This window comes from Garra rufa, chromosome 18 (genome assembly GCF_049309525.1).
Source record: "Garra rufa chromosome 18, GarRuf1.0, whole genome shotgun sequence".
NCBI classification, from domain to species: Eukaryota; Metazoa; Chordata; class Actinopteri; order Cypriniformes; family Cyprinidae; genus Garra; species Garra rufa.
The window spans coordinates 39,543,504-39,567,152 of NC_133378.1; the positions used below are offsets into that span (position 1 = coordinate 39,543,504).

General features: G+C 35.7%; 1 protein-coding gene across 1 annotated transcript in view; it reads left to right on the top strand.

Annotated features, from left to right (window-relative positions):
• LOC141290663 (disks large-associated protein 4-like) overlaps nt 1–23,649 on the top strand; it is a 55,958-nt gene that overhangs the window by 22,466 nt on the left and 9,843 nt on the right. Inside the window, exons 5-6 of the mRNA XM_073822766.1 lie at nt 19,084–19,508; nt 23,110–23,198. Of these exons, the coding sequence (XP_073678867.1) occupies nt 19,084–19,508; nt 23,110–23,198 (514 nt within the window). The remainder of the gene's footprint in view (nt 1–19,083; nt 19,509–23,109; nt 23,199–23,649) is intronic.

The following is a 23,649-nucleotide window of genomic DNA, read 5'->3' on the forward strand; positions in this document are numbered from 1 at the left end:
TTTAAACTTAATCTGAGAAAAAATTCAAAGATGTACACTCAGAAATCTGTGAAAAAAAATAGAATTGTGAGATATAAACTCAGAAACCTGGAAAAAATAGAATTTTGAGATGTAAACTCAGAAATCTGAAAAAATAGAATTTTGAGATATAAACTCAGAAATCTGAAAAAATAGAATTTTGAGATGTAAACTCAGAAACCTGGAAAAAATAGAATTGTGAGATGTAAACTCAGAAATCGGAAAAAATAGAATTGTGAGATATAAACTCAGAAACCTGGAAAAAATAGAATTGTGAGATATAAACTCAGAAACCTGGAAAAAATAGAATTGTGAGATGTAAACTCAGAAATCTGAAAAAATAGAATTTTGAGATGTAAACTCAGAAATCTGTGGAAAAAATAGAATTGTGAGATATAAACTCAGAAATCTGAAAAAATAGAATTTTGAGATGTAAACTCAGAAATCTGTGGAAAAAACTGAATTGTCAGATGTAAACTTAGAAATCTGAAAAAAATAGAATCGTGAGATATAAACTCAGAAATCTGAAAAAATAGAATTTTGAGATGTAAACTCAGAAATCTGTGGAAAAAACTGAATTGTCAGATGTAAACTTAGAAATCTGAAAAAATAGAATTATGAGATGTAAACTCAGAAATCTGAAAAAAAATTTATTGCAATATGTAAACTCAGAAATCTGTGGAAAAAATAGAATTGTGAGATATAAACTCAGAAATCTGAGAAACAAATAGGATTGCGAGATGTAAGCTCAGAAATCTGTGGAAAAAAGAAATTGCAATATGTAAACTCAGAAATCTGGAAAAAATATAATTGCAAGATGCAAACTCAGAATGTAAAAAATTCAGAAGACATAATTGCAAGATGTAAAATAAGAAAACTGAGAAAAGAATAGAATTGCGAGATATAAACTCATAATTCAAATAAAGAAGTCAGAATGAAGAGTGAAAATATCAAAATTGCAGGAAAAAAAATGAGAATAGCAAGACATAAACTCAAAGTACAGTAAAATAAAAATAGAATTACAATATGTAAGCTCAGAAATCTCAGGAAAAAATAGAATTGCGAAATGCGAACTCACAATTTTGGGTTTATAAGTTGCAAAAAAAGTCAGAATTTATGTAAACTCGCAATTATGATTTTTATTTTATTGCAATTATGTGACAAACTGAGGATGTTTTTGTTTCCTGTGGCAGAATCAAGCTTCCATACAGCATCCATTAGCCTACTGCAGTCATAACGTTCATAACGTCTCAAATGGCCACTGCCAAGTGTGTCACAGCAAGATGTCTCCCTCTCTCTCTTTCTCACACACATACGCAAAATCTTCTGACCTACATTAGTACTGGTGGTGTCCTGCAGAGATGAATCCTCCAGCTTAACGGCTAATGTTTCTCTGCCCATCATGACCGACTCTGGCAAAACTTCCACCGCAAATTAAACCTCATTTTAGCCGGTTTTCAGAGGAATTAACCAACATCAAGCAGATTAGTTTGGCACAACGCTTGATAAACCAGCAGCCAGTGGACTGTCTGATTTTGCAGTGGATCTACATTATTTGTATTGATCGGACAACATTCCCTTAATTTCACGATTATCTTGAAAAGTTTTGAAAAGGCAGATTACTTGTGTAAGTACAAAGCACAGTTGTACACCCAAAATAGCAAATAATGAAATCTAGTCTATTTTTGGAGAGAAATCTGGCTAATGCTATTTAGTTTAGATAGCAAGCTGTCAAGAAAAAAACAAACCTTGGCCATCTGTTTACCACTTCTGCACCTCTTCTGAATTAATAACCTGTGCTATTTTTGCCTGGTCCATGGCTATATATCAGAATACCATACTACTCTCTTACTCAAATAGTATGGGTATTGTGTAAAAATACTGTTTATGGTAAAAGAATGCATACTGTTTTACTTCACTTTTAAAAATAGTAAGTAGTATATTGCATATGATTCAATAGTACGCCATTTTAGTAATATCTAGTAATAATTTCACTACTTTTGCAAGGCTTAGATGTATGTAATTATTATAAATAAATAAAGCACTTCAAGATTTTTAATTGTAAATAAAAAGAAGAAAAAGTAGATAGCAAAGAAAAATAATAGAAAGATAGTGTTAGAGGGTCAAGTTATAGTTATTTTATAATTAAAAAGAAAATGCGTAGATAGAATAGAAAAAGAATAGAGAATGCTGGTTTAAAGGGTTACATTTTTATTTTATTTTTTTTTTTGTTTTGTTTTTAATAAATACAAATTGATAGAATATAAAAAGAATGGAGAACGCTTGTTTTAGAGCAGGGGTCCCCACACTTTTTTCTGAGAGGGCCACATAATTTTCTTTTCTTTAATGGGGGGCCGGGTCGGTTTATAAAAGAAAATACCATGGGCCGGACTGACTACTATTATTATTATTTTATTATGATTTTACCTGTATTTATTCTACCTTTTAATGCTAGAATAGTTTATTTTGTTATGCACCACACAGACAACTGATCATTTCTTTTTAAAAGATATACAGGTGCATCTCAATAAATTAGAATGTCATGGAAAAGTTCATTTATTTCAGTAATTCAACTCAAATTGTGAAACTTGTGTATTAAATACATTTAATGCACACAGACTGAAGTAGTTTAAGTCTTTGGTTCTTTTAATTGTGATGATTTGGCTCACATTTAACAAAAACCCACCAATTCACTCTCAACAAATTAGAATATGCTGACCTGCCAATCAGCGAATCAACTCAAAACCCCTTTACGGTCTCCTGAGTCTTCAAAATGGTCTCTCAGTTTGGTTCACTAGGCTACACAATCATGGGGAAGACTGCTGATCTGACAGTTGTCCAGAAGACAAGCATTGACACCCTTCACAAGGAGGGTAAGCCACAAACATTCATTGCCAAAGAAGCTGGCTGTTCACAGAGTGCTGTATCCAAGCATGTTAACAGAAAGTTGAGTGGAAGGAGAAAATGTAAAAGAAAAAGATGCACAACAAACCAAGAGAACCACAGCCTTGAGAGGCTTGTCAAGCAAAATCGATTCAAGAATCCACTGTTTTTTGAATCACATCAACTCTGCCTTCATCATTTTCAGCGCTTCCACAGACTTTTCAACTGGGAATGGGGCCACTGGTTTCTCAGCTGAAAAACTTTGGGTAAATGGGAGATGAGTGAAGTCTTGCTTTCGCACCTGTCCCACAAGCAGTGCTAGTTTCACCTCAAATGCTATTGAGTCATTTTTTCATCGCTCTGAATTTTTTAGCTGCCTCGCGCATCACCTGTTCGATTGTGATGACACATTACGTTGAATGTACCATTCTGTTGGTGAATTTAACAAATAATTAGGCTAGGTTAATAACTAAGGAAAATTTTAGTTTGAAAGCCAACCTTTATAATCAAATACTGATATGATATAAGTAAAACATATATTTAAAATTTTTCATTTTCATTTTTCTGGCATTGTTCAGAGGGCCGGTCCAAATGTGGGGGCGGGCCGCATTCGGCCCGCGGGCCTTAGTTTGGGGACCCCTGTTTTAGAGGGTAAATTTTTTAAATAAAAAAAAGTTGATAGAATATAAAAAGAATGGAATAACGCTAGTTTTAGAGGGTCAATTTTTAAAAAATAAAAAGAAACAAGTTGATAGAATAGAAAAAGAATGCTAGTTTTAGAAGATCAAGTATTTTATTTATTTATTTTCTTGTTTTGTTTTTTAATGAATAAAAAAACAAGTTAAAAAATAAATACAATAGAGACAGCCAGTGTTACAGGGCCAAGTTATTATTATTTTTATAATAATTAAAAAGAAAACAATTTAATTGAATAGAAGAAGAATGGAGAAGGCTAGTTTTAGAGGATCAAGGTTTTTTTTTAATGAATGAAAAGTTGATAGAAATAGAATACAGAATGCTGTATTAGTGGGACATTTTTTACACTAAATAAAAACAAAAAGTAGATAGAATAGAGAACACTTTTAGAGGGTCAAGTTTTTATTTATCTTTTGTTTTTTTATAAATAAAAAACAAGTTGATAGAATAAAATAAAATAGAGACAGCTAGTGTTAAAGGGCCAAGTTATTATTATTTTTATAATTTAAAAGATAAGTTGATAGAATATAACAAGAATGGTGAACGCTAGTTTTAGAGGATCAAGTTTTTTATAATAAATGAAAAGAAATATTGATAGAAAAAGAAAAAAAAATACAGAATGCTGTATTATTGGGGCATTAGATAGAATAGAAATAGAATAGAGAACACTGTTAGAGGGCCAAGTTTTTTATCTTTTGTTTTTGTTTTTTATAATTAAAAAAACAAGTTGATAGAATAGAAAAAGAATGCTTAGTTTTATTTTTTTTTAATGAATAAAATAGAAAATAAATAGACTAGAGACAGCTAGTGTTAAAGGGCCAAGTTATTATTATTTTTATAATAATTAAAAAGAAAACAAGTTGAAAGAATATAAAAAGAATGGAGAAAGGTAGTTTTAGAGAGTCAAGTATTTAATTTTTTTGTTTTGTTTTTTAATAAATAAAAAGAAAGCAAGTAGATAGAAAAGAAATTGAATAGAAAGAGCAAGTGTTAAAGGGCCAAGTTATTTATATTTTCTATAATTAAAAAGAAAACAAGTGGATGGAATAGAAAAATGGAAAAGGCTAGTTTTAGAGGGTCAAGTTTTTTTTCTTATAAATAAAAAGAAAAGTTGATAGAAATAGAATACAGAATGCTGTATTAGTTGGGCATTTTTAAGCTAAATAAAAATAAAAAGTAGATAGAATAGAAATAGAATAGAGAACACTTAGAGGGCCAAGTTTTTATTTATCTTTTGTTATTGTTTTTTATAAATAAATAAATAACAAGTTGATAGAATAGAAAAAGAACACTAGCTTTCAAAGATCAAGTAATTTATTTATTTATTTTTGTTTTGTTTTTAATAAATAAAAAGAAAACAAGAAGATAAAAAATAAATAGAATAGAGACAGCAAGTTATTATTATTTTTATAATTAAAAGGTTGAGAGAATATAAAAAGAATTGATAACGCTAGTTTTAAAAAATCTATTTTTTATAAATAAAAAGAAAACAAGTTGATAGAATATTAAAAAAATAGAAAACGCTAGTTGTAGAGGCTCAATTTTTTTTAAATGAATTAAAGGAAACAAGTTGATGGAATATAAAAAGAATGGAGAACGCTAGTATTAGAGGGTCATTTTTTAATAAATAAAAATAAAAGTTGATAGAATGTAAAAAGAAGGCTCAATTTTTTTTAATAAATTAAAGGAAACCAGTTGATAGAATATAAAATGAATGGAGAATGCTAGTTTTAGAGGGTAAATTCTTTTTAATAAATGAAAAGAAAACAAGTTGATAGAATATAAAAAGAATGGAGAACGCTTTAAAGGATCAATTTTTTTCTAATAAATAAAAAGAAAACAAGTTGATAGAATATAAAAAGAATGGAGACCGCTAGTTTTAGAGGGTCATTTTTTAATTTAAAAAAAGAAAACAAGTTAATAGAATATAAAAAGAATGGAGAACGCTAGTTTTAGAAGGTAATTTTTTAATTTAAAAAAAGAAAACAAGTTAATAGAATATAAAAAGAATGGAGAACGCTAGTTTTAGAGGGTAATTTTTTTTAAATAAATAACAAGAAAATAAGTTGATGGAATATAAAAAGAATAGACAATGCTAGTTTTAGATGGTCAATTTTTTAATTAATAAAAAAACAAGCTGATAGAATATAAAAATAATAGAGAACGCTAGTTTTAGAGGGTCAGTTTTTTCTAATTAATAAAAAGAAAACAAGTTTGATAGAATATAAAAAGAATGGAGAACGCTAGTTTTAGAGGGTTCATTTTTTTAATAAATAAAAAGAAAAGTTGACAGAATAGAAATGGAATAGAATGTTAAGAGTGTTAAGAGGCTCAAGTCATTTTCATGAATAAATGAGTTATTTTAAATTGTAATAATATTTCACAATATTACTGTTTTTACTGTATTTTGATCACATAAATGCAGCCTTGGTGAGCATAAGAGACTTCAAACAGATGCCATAAGATGTCGCAAAGTAATTAAAGTAGTAATCTAGGTACTACACTCACGGCATTTCATTGAAAAATGCAGGTTTAAAACACTCCTCCTCGACTCTGGCCGCTTTCCGCGGTCATGTGACAAAGCCACAGCCCGCGCGCATCAGTTTCTCTGAAGAAGCGGGGGATTCTGTGTGACGCATAAACAGCGATTCTGATTCGACCGCGTCAAGCTCGTACGCCCCGCCCCCCGACCAATGAGAGCGCAGCGAGTGAACGCCTAGAGCGCGTCTCTATCCAATCCCGCGTCCTGAAAGCGGATTACCGGATCGGTTCTTTTTCCTCGACTCCTCGAGACGTGGATGTTGGGATCCGTTGAACGGAAGGATATCGTAGCGGGTGGGTTCGGAAGCAACACAGAAACAAAAACACCCTCTCGGTGGATCATCTAATCGTGTTATTTCTGTTTTACGAGACGGGATGGAAGTACGCCGTCGACGCTGATCGCTTCACACAACAGAGGAAGAGGAAAAGGTGTGTGGATTTTTGTACGCGGGCACGCGTGCGGGAACGAGCGAGCTTGCGAACGCGCGCACAGCACCTTGAGACGGGTAGCATGTGCTGGTTTTGGCATGTGCTCGGGGTCAGAGGAAGTCACGAACGACGATCAGATGATTAGCATCAAAAATGCATTTCGGTTGACCGTTTAAATCTTTGATTTAGTGTTCTTTTGATTGCATTAGCAGGTTAGCTCACGCTAGCATGTTGTTATGGCTTCTGGAGGTGTGTTTGTGTTGATGCATCTGTCTAGACAGGCAAAGCATGACAGCATTGCCTACCTGAACATGACAGCTTGCACTTTTTCATGCAAAACACTGCACATGTGTGAGATCTGAATCCATTCATACACAAAGGCCGGTTTGTACACTGTGTTTTGAATCAGGTCGAATGCTATTGTTTGCATTGCAAAGTCAGGGAGAGATAACATGCCATTTGAAGAGTGCATGCCTTGTTCTTTCTGCACTGGATATGTAAAAGATGCAGGAGTCATATCTGAACCCAAACTTACGTCACTCTTCAATGCATTTACATGTTTGAAAAGTTTGATTATACTCAAAACTAGCTTGTCCTACTTCCAGCAGACTGTTTCCCTTCTTGATAAACACTTGCTGTACTTTGGAGAGAAGATGTGCACCACTTAATCTAAAAACACGTCCTAATAAGGATTACAAGTCTGAATGTGATGGAATGGATGGGCTCTGTCTGTGTAGTGTAGACTGTTACACGTCTTTGCATTTATGGCTTGTATGGACCAAAGGCAGATTGATAATTTAGTTTTGATGTCAGCTAAGATACTCAAAGTCATGAACTGGTCAGACTGGCTCTTTAAACTAATTTCGCTCAAATAATTTTCAGAATTTAAAATAAAACTAGTTTTATTTTCTTAATGGGATCTGGAACTTTCACTCCTTAAATCCTGTAAAGCCTGACATGTTTTTAATAGTCAGATTTTTTCAATGTTTTTTAAACAGTTTAGTTATTACACTACCAGTCAAAGGTTTTTAATGTTTGTTCTGCTCACCAAACCTGCATTTATTTGATCCGAATAAATGAGTACAATTTTGAAATATTTGTACTATTTAAAATAACTGTTTTCTATTTGAATATGATTTAAAATGTAATTTATTCATGTGATTTTTAAAGCTGAATTTTCAGCATTCTCCAGTCTTCAGTGCCACATGATCCTTCAGAAATCATTTTTGATTTTCTCTGAAATCACATGAATAAATTACATTTTAAAACATATTTAAATAGAAAACAGTTATTTTAAATAGTACAAATATTACAGTTTTTGCTGTACTTTGGATCAAATAAATGCAGGCTTGGTGAGCAGAAGAGACATCTTTAAAAAAAAACAACAACTTACTGTTCAAAAACTTTTGACTGGTAGTGTATATTGATACATCAGGCATTAATGGCTCATATAGTATGATTTAGTAAGGACCCAGAGGAAAAAAACAGCTCTTGTTTTAATCAGAGGCCCAAACTGAACAAAAATATATAATTTGGTGCAGATGCTGGCATTTATATGGCCAAAAAAGATGAAATTCTGATAGCTTGTAGTGTAAATCAATGAGATCTTTATAGCAGCATAGCAGATGCTTACATTTAGTGCATATAGATGCTTCTTTTCACTTTATATCTACCAATAGTCTTAGTAAGATGATATTTAAATGCTTAATTTTATGATCAAAACATACAATGCAACGCAACACAGTGATGATTGAGAAATGAACAAATAAACATTCCTTAAAAGCCTGATGATCATATTCTCGCATTTGAACACGATTTTTCTTTTAAAGTTCAGCAAAGCTGTCATTAGTGACCTTAGAAATGTTTCAAAAATGCAATAGCTTTCTAGGGTTAAAATGTTTGTGCCGAGCTTAGTTGTTGATTTCCAACATGCCTTAAATCGTTTACTCGCTTTTATGTTCTTCCAAACCTGTATGCTGTTATTTTTCCATTGCAGCACAAAATAATTTGAGTCCTTATATAAAACAACATTAATGTGTTCGTCTCTCAATCATCCATTGTATTGCATTATGTTTTTAAACTACAAAGCTTTGATCATAAAACTAATCTATGCAATGAAATGTCCGTTAAGCTCCAAAAAGCATCGTAAAACTAGTCTGTATCAACTCATGCTGTATATTTCAACTCTTCTGAAGTCACTGTCTTATGAACAAGTTGAGTAAAGATACGTCAGAGTTTCTCCTTTTGGGTTTCACACAAGCCACAGTGCTCAGTCTGCTCATATTTTGCTGCTTGTCCTCTGTGTGTTCACAGAAAGGCCATGCGAGGTTTGGCCGGGGCCCCGGGGCAGAGCGACTGGCTCTAATGCCGTTAATCTGGATCTGAGCCACAACTGTGTCATAAACTCGTATCACCCTCAGTGCAAAGTACCAGTCGTTAAGAGCAAACTCTACTGTGTTTTATTCACGACTGTTGAAGTTCCACAGGGACGTCGAGATGTGATTAATTCGGTGCTGCTTTGAGATTTGTTCTCACTATAAAAGTGTTTAATTAAATTGCTGCTACATCTCAGAGAAGCCAAGCTGAAGTCAGTCGCTCAATAGCTGTCAGCGGGAATAATTAGCTGTTACGCTTTCGTTAATGTGGGTTTTATTGTTTTTATTAAAGAAAAAGGTCATTCAAAAAAGAAAATGTATTCACCTTCAGGTCATTCTAGATGTAAATGAGTTTGTTTCGTCATCAGAACAGATTTGGCGAAGTTTTGCATTTGCATTGCACTTGCTAACCAGTGATAAAAACATTTAAGTTATTTAAACCACTCCAGTCCACCAATTAACATCAGGTGAAGCCAAACGCTGCATGTTTGTAAGAAACAAATCCTTAATCCCAAATCCTGAATCATTAAAGGGGTCATCGGATGCCCATTTTCCACATGTTCATATTAGGGGTGGAACGGTTCACAGAAGTCACGGTTCGGTTCGTACCTCGGTTCAGACGTCACGGTTCGGTATGATTTCGGTACAGTGGAGGGAAAAGCAAAACAAAAATGCAGAAGGCAATTAGATGTATTTCCACTCACATACCCAACAACCGCTGAACAACGGCGACACACAGTCCTCGTCTTTTCCACAACTCTCCCGCCTGTACTACTGTAACTGACTGGAAAAGCGAAGTTTTCCCAAACTTGCGATCTAAGGGGCCGTTCACATGTCGCGCCTAAAAACGCGTGGAAAACGCTAGGCGCGCCGCTTTCTTCCTGATCAACAAAGCGCTCGGGCGCTTGCGCTCCGGAAGCGTCTGCCGTTTCTAAGCAACCATCAGCTGCGCTCTAGCTCCAAGCCTATGCGTCTCCATGCATTGTTTCTTCTATTAGCGTCAAAATAATGGGGGCTTGACAAATCATAAAGTTCAGGAAATCCCTGGATCACAATGATGAGCTGCTCCTCCGTGTTTCTTCTGAGGTTTCAATGTAACGGAAAAACGTGAGGAAGCTGATTGGTTAGTTCATGTCACATGACCTGCGGTGCGCTTGCGACATTCTGAAAAGTTGAGATGTTTTTAAATCGATGCGGCGCGGACGCGCCTGGAAAAAACGAGCGCGTCGCGACCGCGTCGCTTCCAATATGCGCGCGCAAGCCGCGCGTCTCCATTTGAAATAACGAACTTGCGCGCAAAAGACGCTTCATGTGAACGGCCCCTTAAAGAAGCCAGCGGATCCTCTAACTCTTGTGGAACACCACTACTTGCCATACTCGCTGTCGCTGCTATCTCTGACTCACTCACTGGATGGACCGTCGAGCTGACAAAAAACTGGAGAGTGCCAGAGAATGTAGACGGGCTCTGATAGAGCGCATACATAGGCGGAGCTCGGCTGCATCGACGCCAATCAGAGCTTCAGAGCTAAAGCGGGGCTAAATATTAGCTGTCCCTAAAGAACCCGCGTATCTAACAGTAGTTCCGCATTACATTAATTATTTTGCAGGCAAGTTTTTTTTTATTTTCATACCGTGTATTCTCAGTTTAAATTCATGCACCGAACCGTGACCCCCGTACCGATTCGGTTCGAAACGAATACATGTACCGTTCCATCCCTAGTTCATATGATTCTTTGGGGTCTTAATGAAAAGTCTCTAATATATTTTGGTTAAAAATTCCCAATAGTAGTGTAAAAAAAACACCTATTTACCTTGTCAAAATCAGCTCTGCAAAATATCAGGTCATTTTAAGACATGGCCCCTTTAAATGCCACTGAGCTCTGCTGGCCCCGTCCCTTACTGCTGAGGGATTAGGATCTGTAATGTTTACTTTAGCCACATTTAGGGCGTTTAGCCGCGTTTATCGGCGAAACTTGCCAACAAGCACATTATTAAGAAAGGCCATTTGCAAAGATGCATAAAAAACCCTTATACTCACTTCTGCTGTGAGTGAAGCTGCATCACGAATGATTCACACGAACATAGATGCATATGTGGATCGGCGCTTTCCATTTAAAAACGAAAGTAACGTTAAACCTCTGCGTCTTCAGCGGCTCAGATGTCGGTAGTAAATGACGACTGCTGTGTTCATTATTACATCCAACAACAGAACACCTCAATCGCTCAATTAGAGTCTTCCTCTGCACCTGAGTCACACAATGGCGATCGTATTCGGACAGTTTCAGCTCGGTGAGGGCGGGTCTAAGGTAAGAAGCTCATGTCAATCAACTGTGTTTCGTCACAACGACAAGAAGCTGAGAATGACCTGATTTTAAAATGGGGGTATTACTTTACTTTAAAAGATTAAAAAAATACCACTGGGTTGATTTTTTTTATCATTGTTGGGCAATGTGCAAACAACATGTAAAAGTTAGTTTTGCACCCGATGACCCCTTTAAGACATATTTTTTAACTCTAAACTCTTACTTCGGATTAAAACATGAGTACATAATAATGTTGAAGTCCATCCCTATTGTCCTCTCACATTAAAATCCATCACATAATTTGTTTAGAGCTGTTTTGGCTTGTTAATGGTGTTTAATCTGTGCATATTTCTCTCCTAATTCTGATAAGATGTTTTTTACTGGAGAAAGCAATATTATGGATGGAAGAATTGTATTTTAGCTAGATGCAATGGTTTGAAGTTAAGAACAACCTAACAATTGATTTTGTTTAATATAAACAAGTTTTCACATCACAAGATTGAATGACTGGAGTGTTGTGGATTGCTTGTGGATCATTGTGATGTTTTTATTAACTGTTGCACCCATGTTTTTGATTCTCTTGTGTTTTAATTGGCTCTTTATCAAATCTTCGCATGTCATCTGTATTGGCAATCAAATGAAGTCAATGGCTCATTAGCTGTCAGCAGGAATAATTAGCCGTTGCACATGTTAATGTGGGTTTTATTGTTTTCCTTAAAGGGAAAGGTCATTCAAAAATGAAAATGTATTCACCTTCAGGTCATTCTAGATGTAAATGAGTTTTAGTCATCAGAACAGATTTGGAGAAGTTTTGCATGTGCATTGCGCTTGCTAACCAGTGGGTCCTTTGCGGTGAATGGGTGCCATCAGAATGAGAGTCCAAATAGCTGATAAAAAGCTGAGTAATTCACACCACTCCAGTCCATCAATTAACATCTTGTGAAGCCAAAAGCTGCATGTTTTTAAGAAACAAATCCATCATTAAGACATTTTATTTAACCTCTAAACTATGGATGCACCGAATGTTTGGCAACCGAAATAAGCAAAAAAGGCAGAATAAATTAAACCAAACAATGACATGACGCGATCAAATAGAGGCGCGCACAGTAATTCAGCAAACGTGGGCAGTGTGGAAGCATTTAAAACTGTCTGAGAAAGCCGCAAAAATCAGAGACTTTAGTTTAGAGTTTAAAGCTGCATTGCATGTCTTCCATAAGAAGAGAAAGGGGTGGTTGTTGCTGGTTACTGTATGATGACTGTAAATAAACTACAGAACGTTACGTTGTCTAATACACTCACAAATTGTATTTATTCTGACAGCACCGCATAAGTTTGTTAGCCAGGGTTCAAAGTCCAAAGCGCAAGGGAAAATCTGCATGATGAGAATCATTCATAAATCTGCTGCTGTCAGCAAAAAGTAGTACTGAGGTCTTCTTGTGGGTTTCCGCCAAAATAAGTCAACATTCATAAATGTTAGCATTGTAATTTTACTGTTGTTCTGTAAAATAAAATAAAAAAGCAAGACAAAAATAATGATAATCATTACAACAGCTCTATCAATACATTTATTGTAACATTCTCCTTTGCTCAGCAAGGCTGCATTTATTTGTACATTAAAAACACACGCCTGATTCAAGAAGGGGGTCTTAAAAATGGCCAAAGAATATTATTTTACTAACTTATTAATTTTAAATTGTACTTTGTTGGTAGGTTTATAATGTCTACTCGAATGTTAAGTAAATATTTTTAAATTGTTGTTTTGTAATCGCTTTGTTTTTTGAAAATCAAGACAAAACTGTAAAAAGCACATTTTGGCAATGCAATGGTGAAAATTGGCAAAATTGGCCAAATACATGGACAAAAACCACTAAAAACGTGTTCGGTAATCGGCCTTCGGCCCAGTGTTTAATTTTGTTCAGCTCTGGCTTCGGCCAAGAATTTATATCCCGGTGTATCCCTACTCTAAACTGTTGCTTCTGGTCCATAATAATCCTAAAGTCCATCTCTGTTGACCTCTCACATCAAAATCCTCCTACATATGTAGGGTTGGGTATCGTTTGAATTTTATCGATTTCGATTCCGATTCCGATTCCACTTATCGATTCCGATTCTTTTCGATTCCCAGTTTCGATTCCAGTTTAGTTAAAAAAAAAAAAAAAAAGCCAAACATTAATATATCAAACATGTTTATTTTCAGTGCTAGCTTGCAACATATTATTTTATTACAGGAGTTCTCAACCTTTTTTATATCAGGGCTCCCTTCTTCTTGGGTCAATTTTGCAAGGCCCCCCTATGCCTGACATTTCCTCTAAAGGTGTTTATTTTTGAATATACATATACAGATTTAAAGCACCTAAATTATTTAATTCAGAAATTCTTCACAACCTAAGAGTACTCTTTCTTAAGTGACTGAATATCTACTGTTTGTATTTATTATAAAATAAACATATAAATTAAAAATACAGTAAATACATAGTAAATCTGTTTATGCTGGTGCTCATATGTGCATAAACACCACTGACCCTTACAAGATCCACCTCTATGGGTAAGCATTCATTATAAAAAACTCACAGGACATTTATTTTGAAAACTATGCGAATATTTCGAAATTTCACGCAAAAATACTATGGATCAGAGTCCCGAAAGCATGAATAGTTTGTGAATCACCAGCGGACTTATGCGTGCCTAATGTACGACTCCGATTTACAAGAATGAATACATTAGGCTCGCGCGACTTCAATCAAATTCGTTACTATTACTCTGGTCATCTTTGCCTTTACATTACCGGGAGGGTTTGTTTCATGCAGCCAAGAGATGAAGTAGATACCTGTCTTCCCGCGGGGGTAGAAGTTACTTTTATGTGGGCTTTTGCGGAACGAAATAACATATATTCCTTCTGGAGCGGGCGGGCACAGGACTAAAATCCGTCCCTTGAAGATCTCTAAGATGAAGTTTGCGTGCAGCGGTAGATTTGTCTTCGCTTTTTACAAAGCGTAGACACACTTTTAAACGCTTACTGCGATCAATGGGAGGGATGTTTACATTACCGCGTAAGGTCCTGGCAGATCGCTAGATGAAAAAATGCACCTAGGAATCGATAAGAGGAATCGAAATTTTTATTTTATAACAAGTATCCGATTCTTTATCTTAAGTATCCGATTCCAGAATCGGAATCGATTTTCGATTCCCAACCCTATACATATGTGCTTGATCTGTGCACATTTCTTTCCTAATGCCGATAAGATTAAGTTTTTTAACTGGAGAAAGCAATATTATGGATAGATGACTTGTATTTTAGCTAGATGCAATGGTTTGAAGGTAAAAACAACCTAATAATGTATTTGTTTCATACAAGCATGCAAGTTTTCACTTCACAAGATGCTAATTGATGGACTGGAGTGGTGTGGATTACTTGTGGATGTTTTTATCAGCTGTTTGCATCCGTGATTTTGACTCTCTTGTGTGTAAATTGGCTCCTTGTCCTCAAATCTTCCCCTGTCATCTGTATTGGCAATCAGATGGTCATAGACTGCTGTGTAGCATCTGTCCTGGCACCAAACGGCAAGCACATCGCTCGGCGCACAATGCCAGCAAGCCGTGCCAGAGAGAGGAAACAGATTTATCCAATATTGTCTGCGAGACCCACAGTCCCGCATCAGACTTGTCCTGGCACTGAGTCCTCTATACAGCACGGCCAAGACAGAGGATAATTGTTTGCGAACAGTTCTACCTCTTCAGCGAGGGCAGATATGAGCCCTGATCGTGCGGTTAAATGAGTCTTTGTGCTCCTTGCAAAACTGTTGACTAAATTTAATCCAACTCTGTTGTTCAGTGTTGACAGATCTCATACCAAATTGATTGGATACAACATTGTTCGAAGTTGTTATAATAATGCAAATAGTAATTATTAGGGATGTAACACAGTTATCAATATTGTGGTATCGCGATATCATCATCATGGTGACGTGACAATATGAAACAATAGGTCTTCTGGGCTAAAAGTGTAGTTTTTAAAATATATTTAAACTTCTTATTCTAGCATAAAAGGTCTTTAAAGTTGTGTTTTGTGCCATTTTGCTTTGGCACAGTATCTGTCAAACAAACTAAAACCGAAAGCACAATGTGGCTTAATCACGTCATCAAGTCTGTTTTTGCTGCATGTTTCAAAGCAAAGCATACATTTCGTTCAGGCGATCAGCTCATGATCCGGCGTTTTCCGTGCCTCAGAACAGCTCAGTTCACAGTGAATGCAGTCAACTTGTTTAGTGCATGTGTTGTGAGTTTAGCACATGTTTGAGAATGAAACGACCACCAGTTATGCTTTATTTTTGCGGCAGATGATAACAGCTTTTCACTAGACTTGTAGTGAGATGCATTTTTGTAAGACTGTTTTCACTGAAGCTGGAGTTTTCTGTCAAAATTAAAGCTCTGCTGCTGTTTCCGTCAAAATAAACGCTCAAAAGTGCAGTATAAATTGCTGACATCTAGCGGTTTAAATGGGTAATATTACTGCAGTGCAAATTCAAAATGGCTCTTTCAAGTGTAGACAGTGGCGGCTCCTGACAAATATCTCTGGGGGGGCAACTGTTCTGAAGATGGTAAAGATAACCGCTTTAATGGGTAAAATTATGATAAAATTCAGATAGCCAACTTTACAGCATTACATTACATTGTTTGATTTGGTTTCCCTGTTCCTAGATGGCAACATCAGGCATGAATTGTACAAACTGTACAGTATTTTGGATAGCTATATTAAATTTATCGCAATGGTCTCAAATAAAACATGAAACACTTCCACCATGGCCATCAAGAAACACATTGTCATCAACTAGTTTGCCCTCTAAGAGTAAAAAAAAAAAAAGCAAAAAAAAAAAAAAGCAATACTGCTTTACAATTAAAGACTTTTTATTTCTCATATCATTAAAACTGTAATTAATCAAATCTTTTCAGAACATATTCAGTATAAATTTGGCTGCCAATATGCAATCAATACAACTATTTAAAATTCAACATTTGAAGAATACAACATATAACATACAAGGCCGTAACCAGGGTTTGATAATTAGTCCGAAGTAAGGTGTTAAGAATTGTGCTTTAATAACACACCCACAAATGCACTACATATAGCCTAAACTTCAAAATAGTAGACATGTAGATGATTGTGAAAGATTTTTTATTCAGTATGTTTTACATGGAAAGTTGGTTTTTGTTTTTTGTTTTTAGCTGAGGGAATTTTTATTTTATAACAAGTTATAAAAAATAACGTTAGAATAATGACACTGGCATAAAACTAACGTTCAACTTTCCACTTTATAAACGTCCCAAAGTGTCACACTAAATTGGACAAACGAGTCAAAAAACACGTATAATAGGTGGATCTGGCAACAAACTGAGGCTGCTGCACCCGCGCTCTCACTCAACGCGTTCTCAAGCCCCGTTCACTGCGCTAGCTTCTCGCAGCAACATGAATGGCAAACACTTATGTGATATGAGGTGGTTTAAACGGCTAAATAATCATTCAAAGAGCTTGACATTTTATTTTTGAATATAAAAAATGACCGAGAACAATTAATTTCATTGTTAGTTTCCGGTCTGAGCTGTATACCCTCTAGCCACAACCGGTCCGGACCTCGGTGACCTCATAGCTGGCTACGACCGTGATAACACCATTAAATAACACACATCACATCACTTGTATTGAAATTTTGCTCGCCTCTCTTTTAAGCAGGCAAAGTGATCAATTACCCTCTCATTAAAATCAGGCATGTTCCTGACAAGTTCCCTCTCCATTGAAAGCATGACCAATGCATTCAGACGTCTCGCTATGCGTGCGTGCTGTACATCTTCGAGCACGCATCAGTGCGTATTACGAAATCACGTTGGGGCAAGCCCTCCCGGTGCCCATTGAAATGCATTGTAGGGTTCAAAATGTGAAAAAAAAAAAATCTCACAATATAACTCAATGAGACCGGCTGGGGCGATTTTCAATCTGACTGAGATCGCCCCAAGGGGGCGGGGTTTAGGTTGGAAAGTGACGTTCAGGCTGTCGATTGTACAGTGATATGCAGACTAGGACCAGCAAAATAAGACTCTTTTTTTTCACCTCTCTTTTTTCGTGTGGCTCAAGGAGGGCGATGCACTATCGCCCACCATGGGCCAGCCGCCCCTGAGTGTAGACATTAGGAAATAAGTATTGTAATTTTCCTACTGTAGTGTAAAGCAAAAATAATGTACCTATGAAATATTCATTTTCATTTTGCATTTGTTTAACAACATATGACTTTTACAGTCATAGGAATAACAATACTATTATATTGTTGTTATTATATTCTAATATGTTTGGCCTTTAAAACACCAATGTGAGTGTGATTTAGACTGAGACAGTATATCACAAATAAAAAGAGTGTTGGTTGAGTCTTTAAAGTTCAGGTTCACTTTTTCAATTCACCTTTTTTCTGACTCAAGTTTTCTTAGTTAAGAACACATGTTGGAGCTCTTATTTTTGAACTCTCACAGTGCATTAGATATAACTTTAAAATGTACAAAATGTAAATTTTTTCCAAGTCTTACTTCGTCTTTTTTTTTTTTTTTATTGCAAAAAATATCATTGTAATTATACAAATATATAGTAATGCTGCTAACTTGCTTTTTTTGTTGAAAGATTGGATTAATCACAGTTTAACACAGTTTTTCCGTTCAGTTATATTTATATATAAAGTTTGGAGTCTGTAAGATTTAAAATATTTTTGAAAAAAGTCTCTTCTGCTCACCAAGGCTACAATTATTGGATGAAAAATACAGTAAAAACAGTAAAACTGTGAAATATTATTACAATTCAAAATGGCTATTTTCTATGTAAAAATATAGTGAGATATAATTTATTCCTGTGATGTAAAGCTGAATTTTCATCATCATTACCCCAGTCTTCAGTTACATGATCATTTAGAAATCAGCCTAATATGCTGATTTGCTGCTCAAGAAACATTTCCGATTATTGTAATAATATTTTTTTTGATAAATGTAAAGTTAAAAAGAATAGCATTTATTTTAAATAATACAATTTTGAGAATTTTACAATGTCTTCACTGTCATTTCTAAACATTTTAATGTGTCTTTGCTGAGTAAATGTATTAATTATATAATATGTAAATATAAATAAATATACATGTAATGTTTGTACAATATAAATATATTAAAAATATAATATTATTTATATAATTTTTTTATTGTAAATTTGTGTTTTAAGCTGTCACATGTGTCATTGAGTCATATTTGTGATGTTAAGAGTGTATTTCTTGTATAATATGAAGCTGTTTCTGCATTGATGTCAGGTTTACCATTCAACTGTTAACCAATAATCTGATTCAGATTTTTATAAGCACTGAATCAAACCACAAGATCAAACTTTGGCTATGTCTACATAATTGCCTAATAATATAACATATAATTTCCAGCAAAAAATAGCTTTATGGTGGCATAAAATGATTCACACAGTGCAATAGGTTTTGGTCTTACCGCCTACTAGCTTTCAAAGTAGCAACTCCTCCACTGTTCAGGAGGCTAATAATACACCGCCGAACGTTATCATCGGGCTGCATGACAAAACCCAGTCTCGTCAGCAGATTTCAGCCCATGTTTTGTGGGCAACACATTCCTGACGCAGTTTGCCGTCAGCCGGCATGAGAGGAATGCTGTCCAGATTTGAGTATGTAAATGCCTGGCTTCGTCTCATCTCTTCCTGTAAATCCCAAGCAGGGGCTGCTGGGAAAAAATGTGTGAAGAGACATTGTTTTATGTTGTGTGAGCATTCTGACTGTCCTTCTTCCTATGTTTTTCAGTCTCCACGTGTACGGCCGTGTGTAAGAAGAATCCTCCACCTATTCCTCCTCGCACCACCTCCAAACCCTACATCGCGGTGACGGTCCAGAGCAGCACCGAATCGGCCCAGGACACGTACCTGGACAGCCAGGACCAGCGAAGCGAGGTCAACAGCCAATCAGGACGCAGCAACTCCTCCGACAGCATCGCCAGCTCTCGGACAGGAAGTCTGGTTAAGGGCGCCAAGCGGCCGCCTATCCTTCCCCCCATCCCCGCCCCAAGGGAACCCGTGCCCCTGCCCAGTGCGAGAGTGACCACGCCTCCTCCCGCCATCGTCCCGCCTTCTCCCGCCCCGGAAACTAAAAACGAGTTTGTTAGCCTCACCGTGGCACCTGAAGAACCGCAAGCCCTGCCCAAGAGAAAACTCTCGTCCATTGGCATTCAGGTGTGTGTGTGAATATTTATGTTGTTGTCTTTAGGGCTGCAACAACTAATCAATAAAATCAATTATTATCGTTAAAGGAACACTCCACCTTTTTTGGAAATAGGCTCATTCTCCAACTCCCACCGAGTTAATAAGGTTTTTTTTACCGTTTTGAAATCCATTCAGCCGTTCTCCTGTTCTGGCGATATCACTTTTAGCATAGCTTAGCATAGATCATTGAATCTTATTAGACCAGTAGCATCGCGTTCAAAAATGACCAACGAGTTTCGATATTTGTCCTATTTAAAACTTGACTCTTCTGTAGTTATATCGTGTACTAAGACCGGTGGAAATGCAAAGCTGCGAGTTTCTAGGCTGATAAGATTAGAAACTACACTTCCATTCTGGCGTAATAGTCAAGGAAGTTTGCTGCCGTAATATGGCCGAAGCAGGCGGAGTATTATCAGAAATGAGTTCCCTAGTTTAGCATTTGCACATGTGCTGCGTGGTATTACTGCTCCTGCTTCGGCCATATTACGGCAGCAAACTTCCTTGACTATTACGCCGGAATGGGAGTGTAGTTCCTAATCTTATCAGCCTAGAAAATTGAAGCTTTGCATTTCCACCGGTCTTAGCACACGATAGAACTACAGAAGAGTCAAGTTTTAAATAGGACAAATATTGAAACTTGTTGGTAATTTTTGAACGCGATGCTACTGGTCTAATAGGATTCAATGATCTATGCTAAGCTAGGGGGGGGAGTTGGAGAATGAGCCCATTTCCAAAAAAAGTGGAGTGTTCCTTTAATGAATGATGAACGATTCTCATTATCGATTAATCGGGTCCGCCCACAGTGCACATACACCTTCAGAGGGTCATGTCAAATTACAGCACTGAATGAAACATTTCCATGGTCAAAATGCATCTAAAAATAGTGCAGGAAACAGAATGAGATGCTGCAGGAGATTTATGTGATCCAAACTGCCCAAAACATGGAAATTCTTTATTTTATTTTTATTTTAAGGGGTCATCGGATGCCCATTTCCACAAGTTCATATGATTCTTTAGGGTCTTAATGAAAAGTCTCTAATATACTTTGGTTAAAAATTCTCAATGGTAGTGTAAAAAAACACACCCTTTAACTGTAAAAATCAGCTGTGCAAAATATCAGCTCATTTTATCGCATGGGCCCCTTTAAATGCAAATGAGCTCTAATCGCCCCACCCCTCTCTGTTGAGGGATTACGAGCTGTAATGTTTACTTTAGCCGCGTTTATCCGCGAAACTTGCCAACAAGCACATTATTAAGAAAGGCCGTTTGCAAAGATGCATAAAAACCCTTATACTCACTTCTGCTGTGGGTGAAGCTGCATCACGAATGATTCACACGAACATAGACACATATGTAGATCGGGATCCGCGCTTTTCTTTTAAAAACGAAAGTAACGTTAAACCTCTGCGTCTTCAGCGGCTCAGATGTCGGTAGTAAATGACGACTGCTATGTTCATTATTACATTCAAAAACAGAACACCTTAATCACTCAATTAGAGTCTTCCTCTGCACCTGAGTCACACAATGGCGATTGTATTCGGACTGTTTCAGCTCGGTGAGGGCGGATCTAAGGCAAGACGCTCATGTCAATCAACTGTGTTTCATCACAACGACAAGAAGCTGAGAATGACCTGATTTTAATAAGGGGATATTACTTTTAATATACCCCTGGGTGGATTTTTATCATCGTAGGGTGGTTGTGTACACAAACTGCCAACACACATTAATGTTTAAACAACATGTAAAAGTCAGTTTTGCATCCGATGACCCCTTTGAACTTTGAGCTAATAGCGTAATGGCTTGCCCTGTGAGGCGCTTTGACAGATTCGTTTGCATCCTCAGCATGAAAACTTTCAGTTTATGGTCATATCCTTATCTGTAAATGTCACAAATTCACGTGAGCATTTCCATTTTTGCATAAAAGTCCATTCTGACAGTCTGTGAGTTTAAATCTTTACTGAATGAGTTTGTCAGACAGCTGGAGCACAGAGAGACAATTAATACTCTGTGCAAAAACATTCATTGTGCTGAAATATGTCATTTAATGTTAATTTTAGGTTTAAAAGAAAACATGTAGTGCACATATTTATGGAGAGTAGGAACTGTAAAGGGATAACAGCGTGAAAACAAAAACAATAAACAATAATTATCTGATATATAAATATCAGACGCTTCATAGCCACCTTTTATATAAAGAAATGACAGTAAACGTGACTTTTTTTTAGCGCGTTTTTAGCTTTTGTAGTGGTTAGTCCTCCAATATGCAATAAGATTTTTAGTAACAGTAGGCTATTTCTAATGCTATAATTATTGTGGTTATCTATGAAAAAAAAAAGTCGATATTTGTCTTTTCTCTTTATTATAACCGGTGGTCTAATAAATTAAGCACTGTTTTTATAACATTCAGAGCAGATTAATCAAAAAAATAATCGACCAGCTGATCGATGATCAAAATAATCGTTAGTTGCAGCCCAAGTCGTTTTATGCTATTGGATAGTGGTACTGCTCATTTGCGTGAGCTTTAAATAACTTTTTAATATAGGGTTTTACAATTTATTATTATAACTTAGTGATAATAAAAATAAAATGCCCAATTTACTCGATTAAATGAAAAATATATTTACAAGTTATGAATTGATTAATAAACACACAAAAATAATCAAATTTATAATTAAATCATCAAAAAAAAAAAGTACAATGTCTGTGTTTTGTTAGTTAACATTAGTCAATCTTTGGCTTGGACGATGAAAATAGAAAGTAAATGTTAAAATGCGATAGATATGTAGTAATTTGTTTAGTGTTTTAATATTAATGTATTTATTTAGTTATTTCTTATTTTTAGCGGTATTACCAATTAAATGCTTTTAATGATTTATTCAAAAATGTATTTAATTATTTCATTTTGAGTAATTTTGCATTCCACAATTTACAAAAATAAATAAAAAAATTAACAATAACTGTATAATAATATCATATAGGACATGTACAGTTATGTAATGTACAATTCTAAAAATGTGTTTTTTGAGTTTATTAATTTAATTATAATATTGATATGTAATATTGCATTAACCACTTTATACGTAACTATACTAATTTTATCAATAATTTTAATAGCTGTGCAAAATTATATAATGTTGTAATTTGTATTTATTTATTTATTTAAAACATCATATACATCTTTATATTATTGCATAATAAATAATGTAATAGAAAATGTATTATCATTTAGTCATGTTTAGGAAAATGTCAGGTATATTTATGCATTTTTTGTTTTTATTCATGAAAATGTTTTATAAAGAAGTCGACATTGTCGTTTTTGTTATGAGGTGTAGAAATCATCTTAATCTTATGTGTGTAATTTATTCATACTGTCATTTAGGCTAATTTGTTATGCAAATGTGGGCGGTCATATGTTAATGAGCTCATGAATATGACGTACCATGACTAATTCTGAATGAAAGGTTTTGTATTTGAGCATCATTAAATGCTCTGGGTGAACTAGAGAGGGAGGTTTGAGTTGTATCATAACTATTTTTAATAATGTAATTATATTGGATCTTTTTTTGCACAGGTGGATTGTGTGCAGCCGATTCTGAAAGAGGAACAAACTTTCACGACCAGGTTCCAGTCCATCGGGGTTCAGGTTGAAGACGGCAGGCCGTGAGTCTCCTTTCCGCCTTTTGCATCCTTGAGAAAGAAAAGTTGCGCTTTCATTTAGCACTTTGGAATTCGATACGCTTGTTGACGGCAGCACTTCTCACAAAAGCGTGGCCTGATCGCCGTGAGAGTGTATGAGTGTGAGCGTGTGTGAGTCAGCAGCAGAGTTTCTCAGCCATGTATGGAGCTGAAAACACTCACAAATAATGATTCAGTGCAGACGGCAGGAGATAATGAGATTCTGCGCGCATCTCCCACTCGCTTTGTTTCCTGGCGCTCTCCGTTGCAGTCTATTTTCATATCTTTCCGTCGCTCTCATTTACATGTCTCTCTGTAAGTTTGCTGTCTCCCACACACCAGCTGTCTGTCTTTCTCCCGTTCGCTGCTCCTCCTGTTCGCTTTTTATTTTTTAAGACAGACCAATGAGAGGGAGAAGATCTAACGACATGAAAAC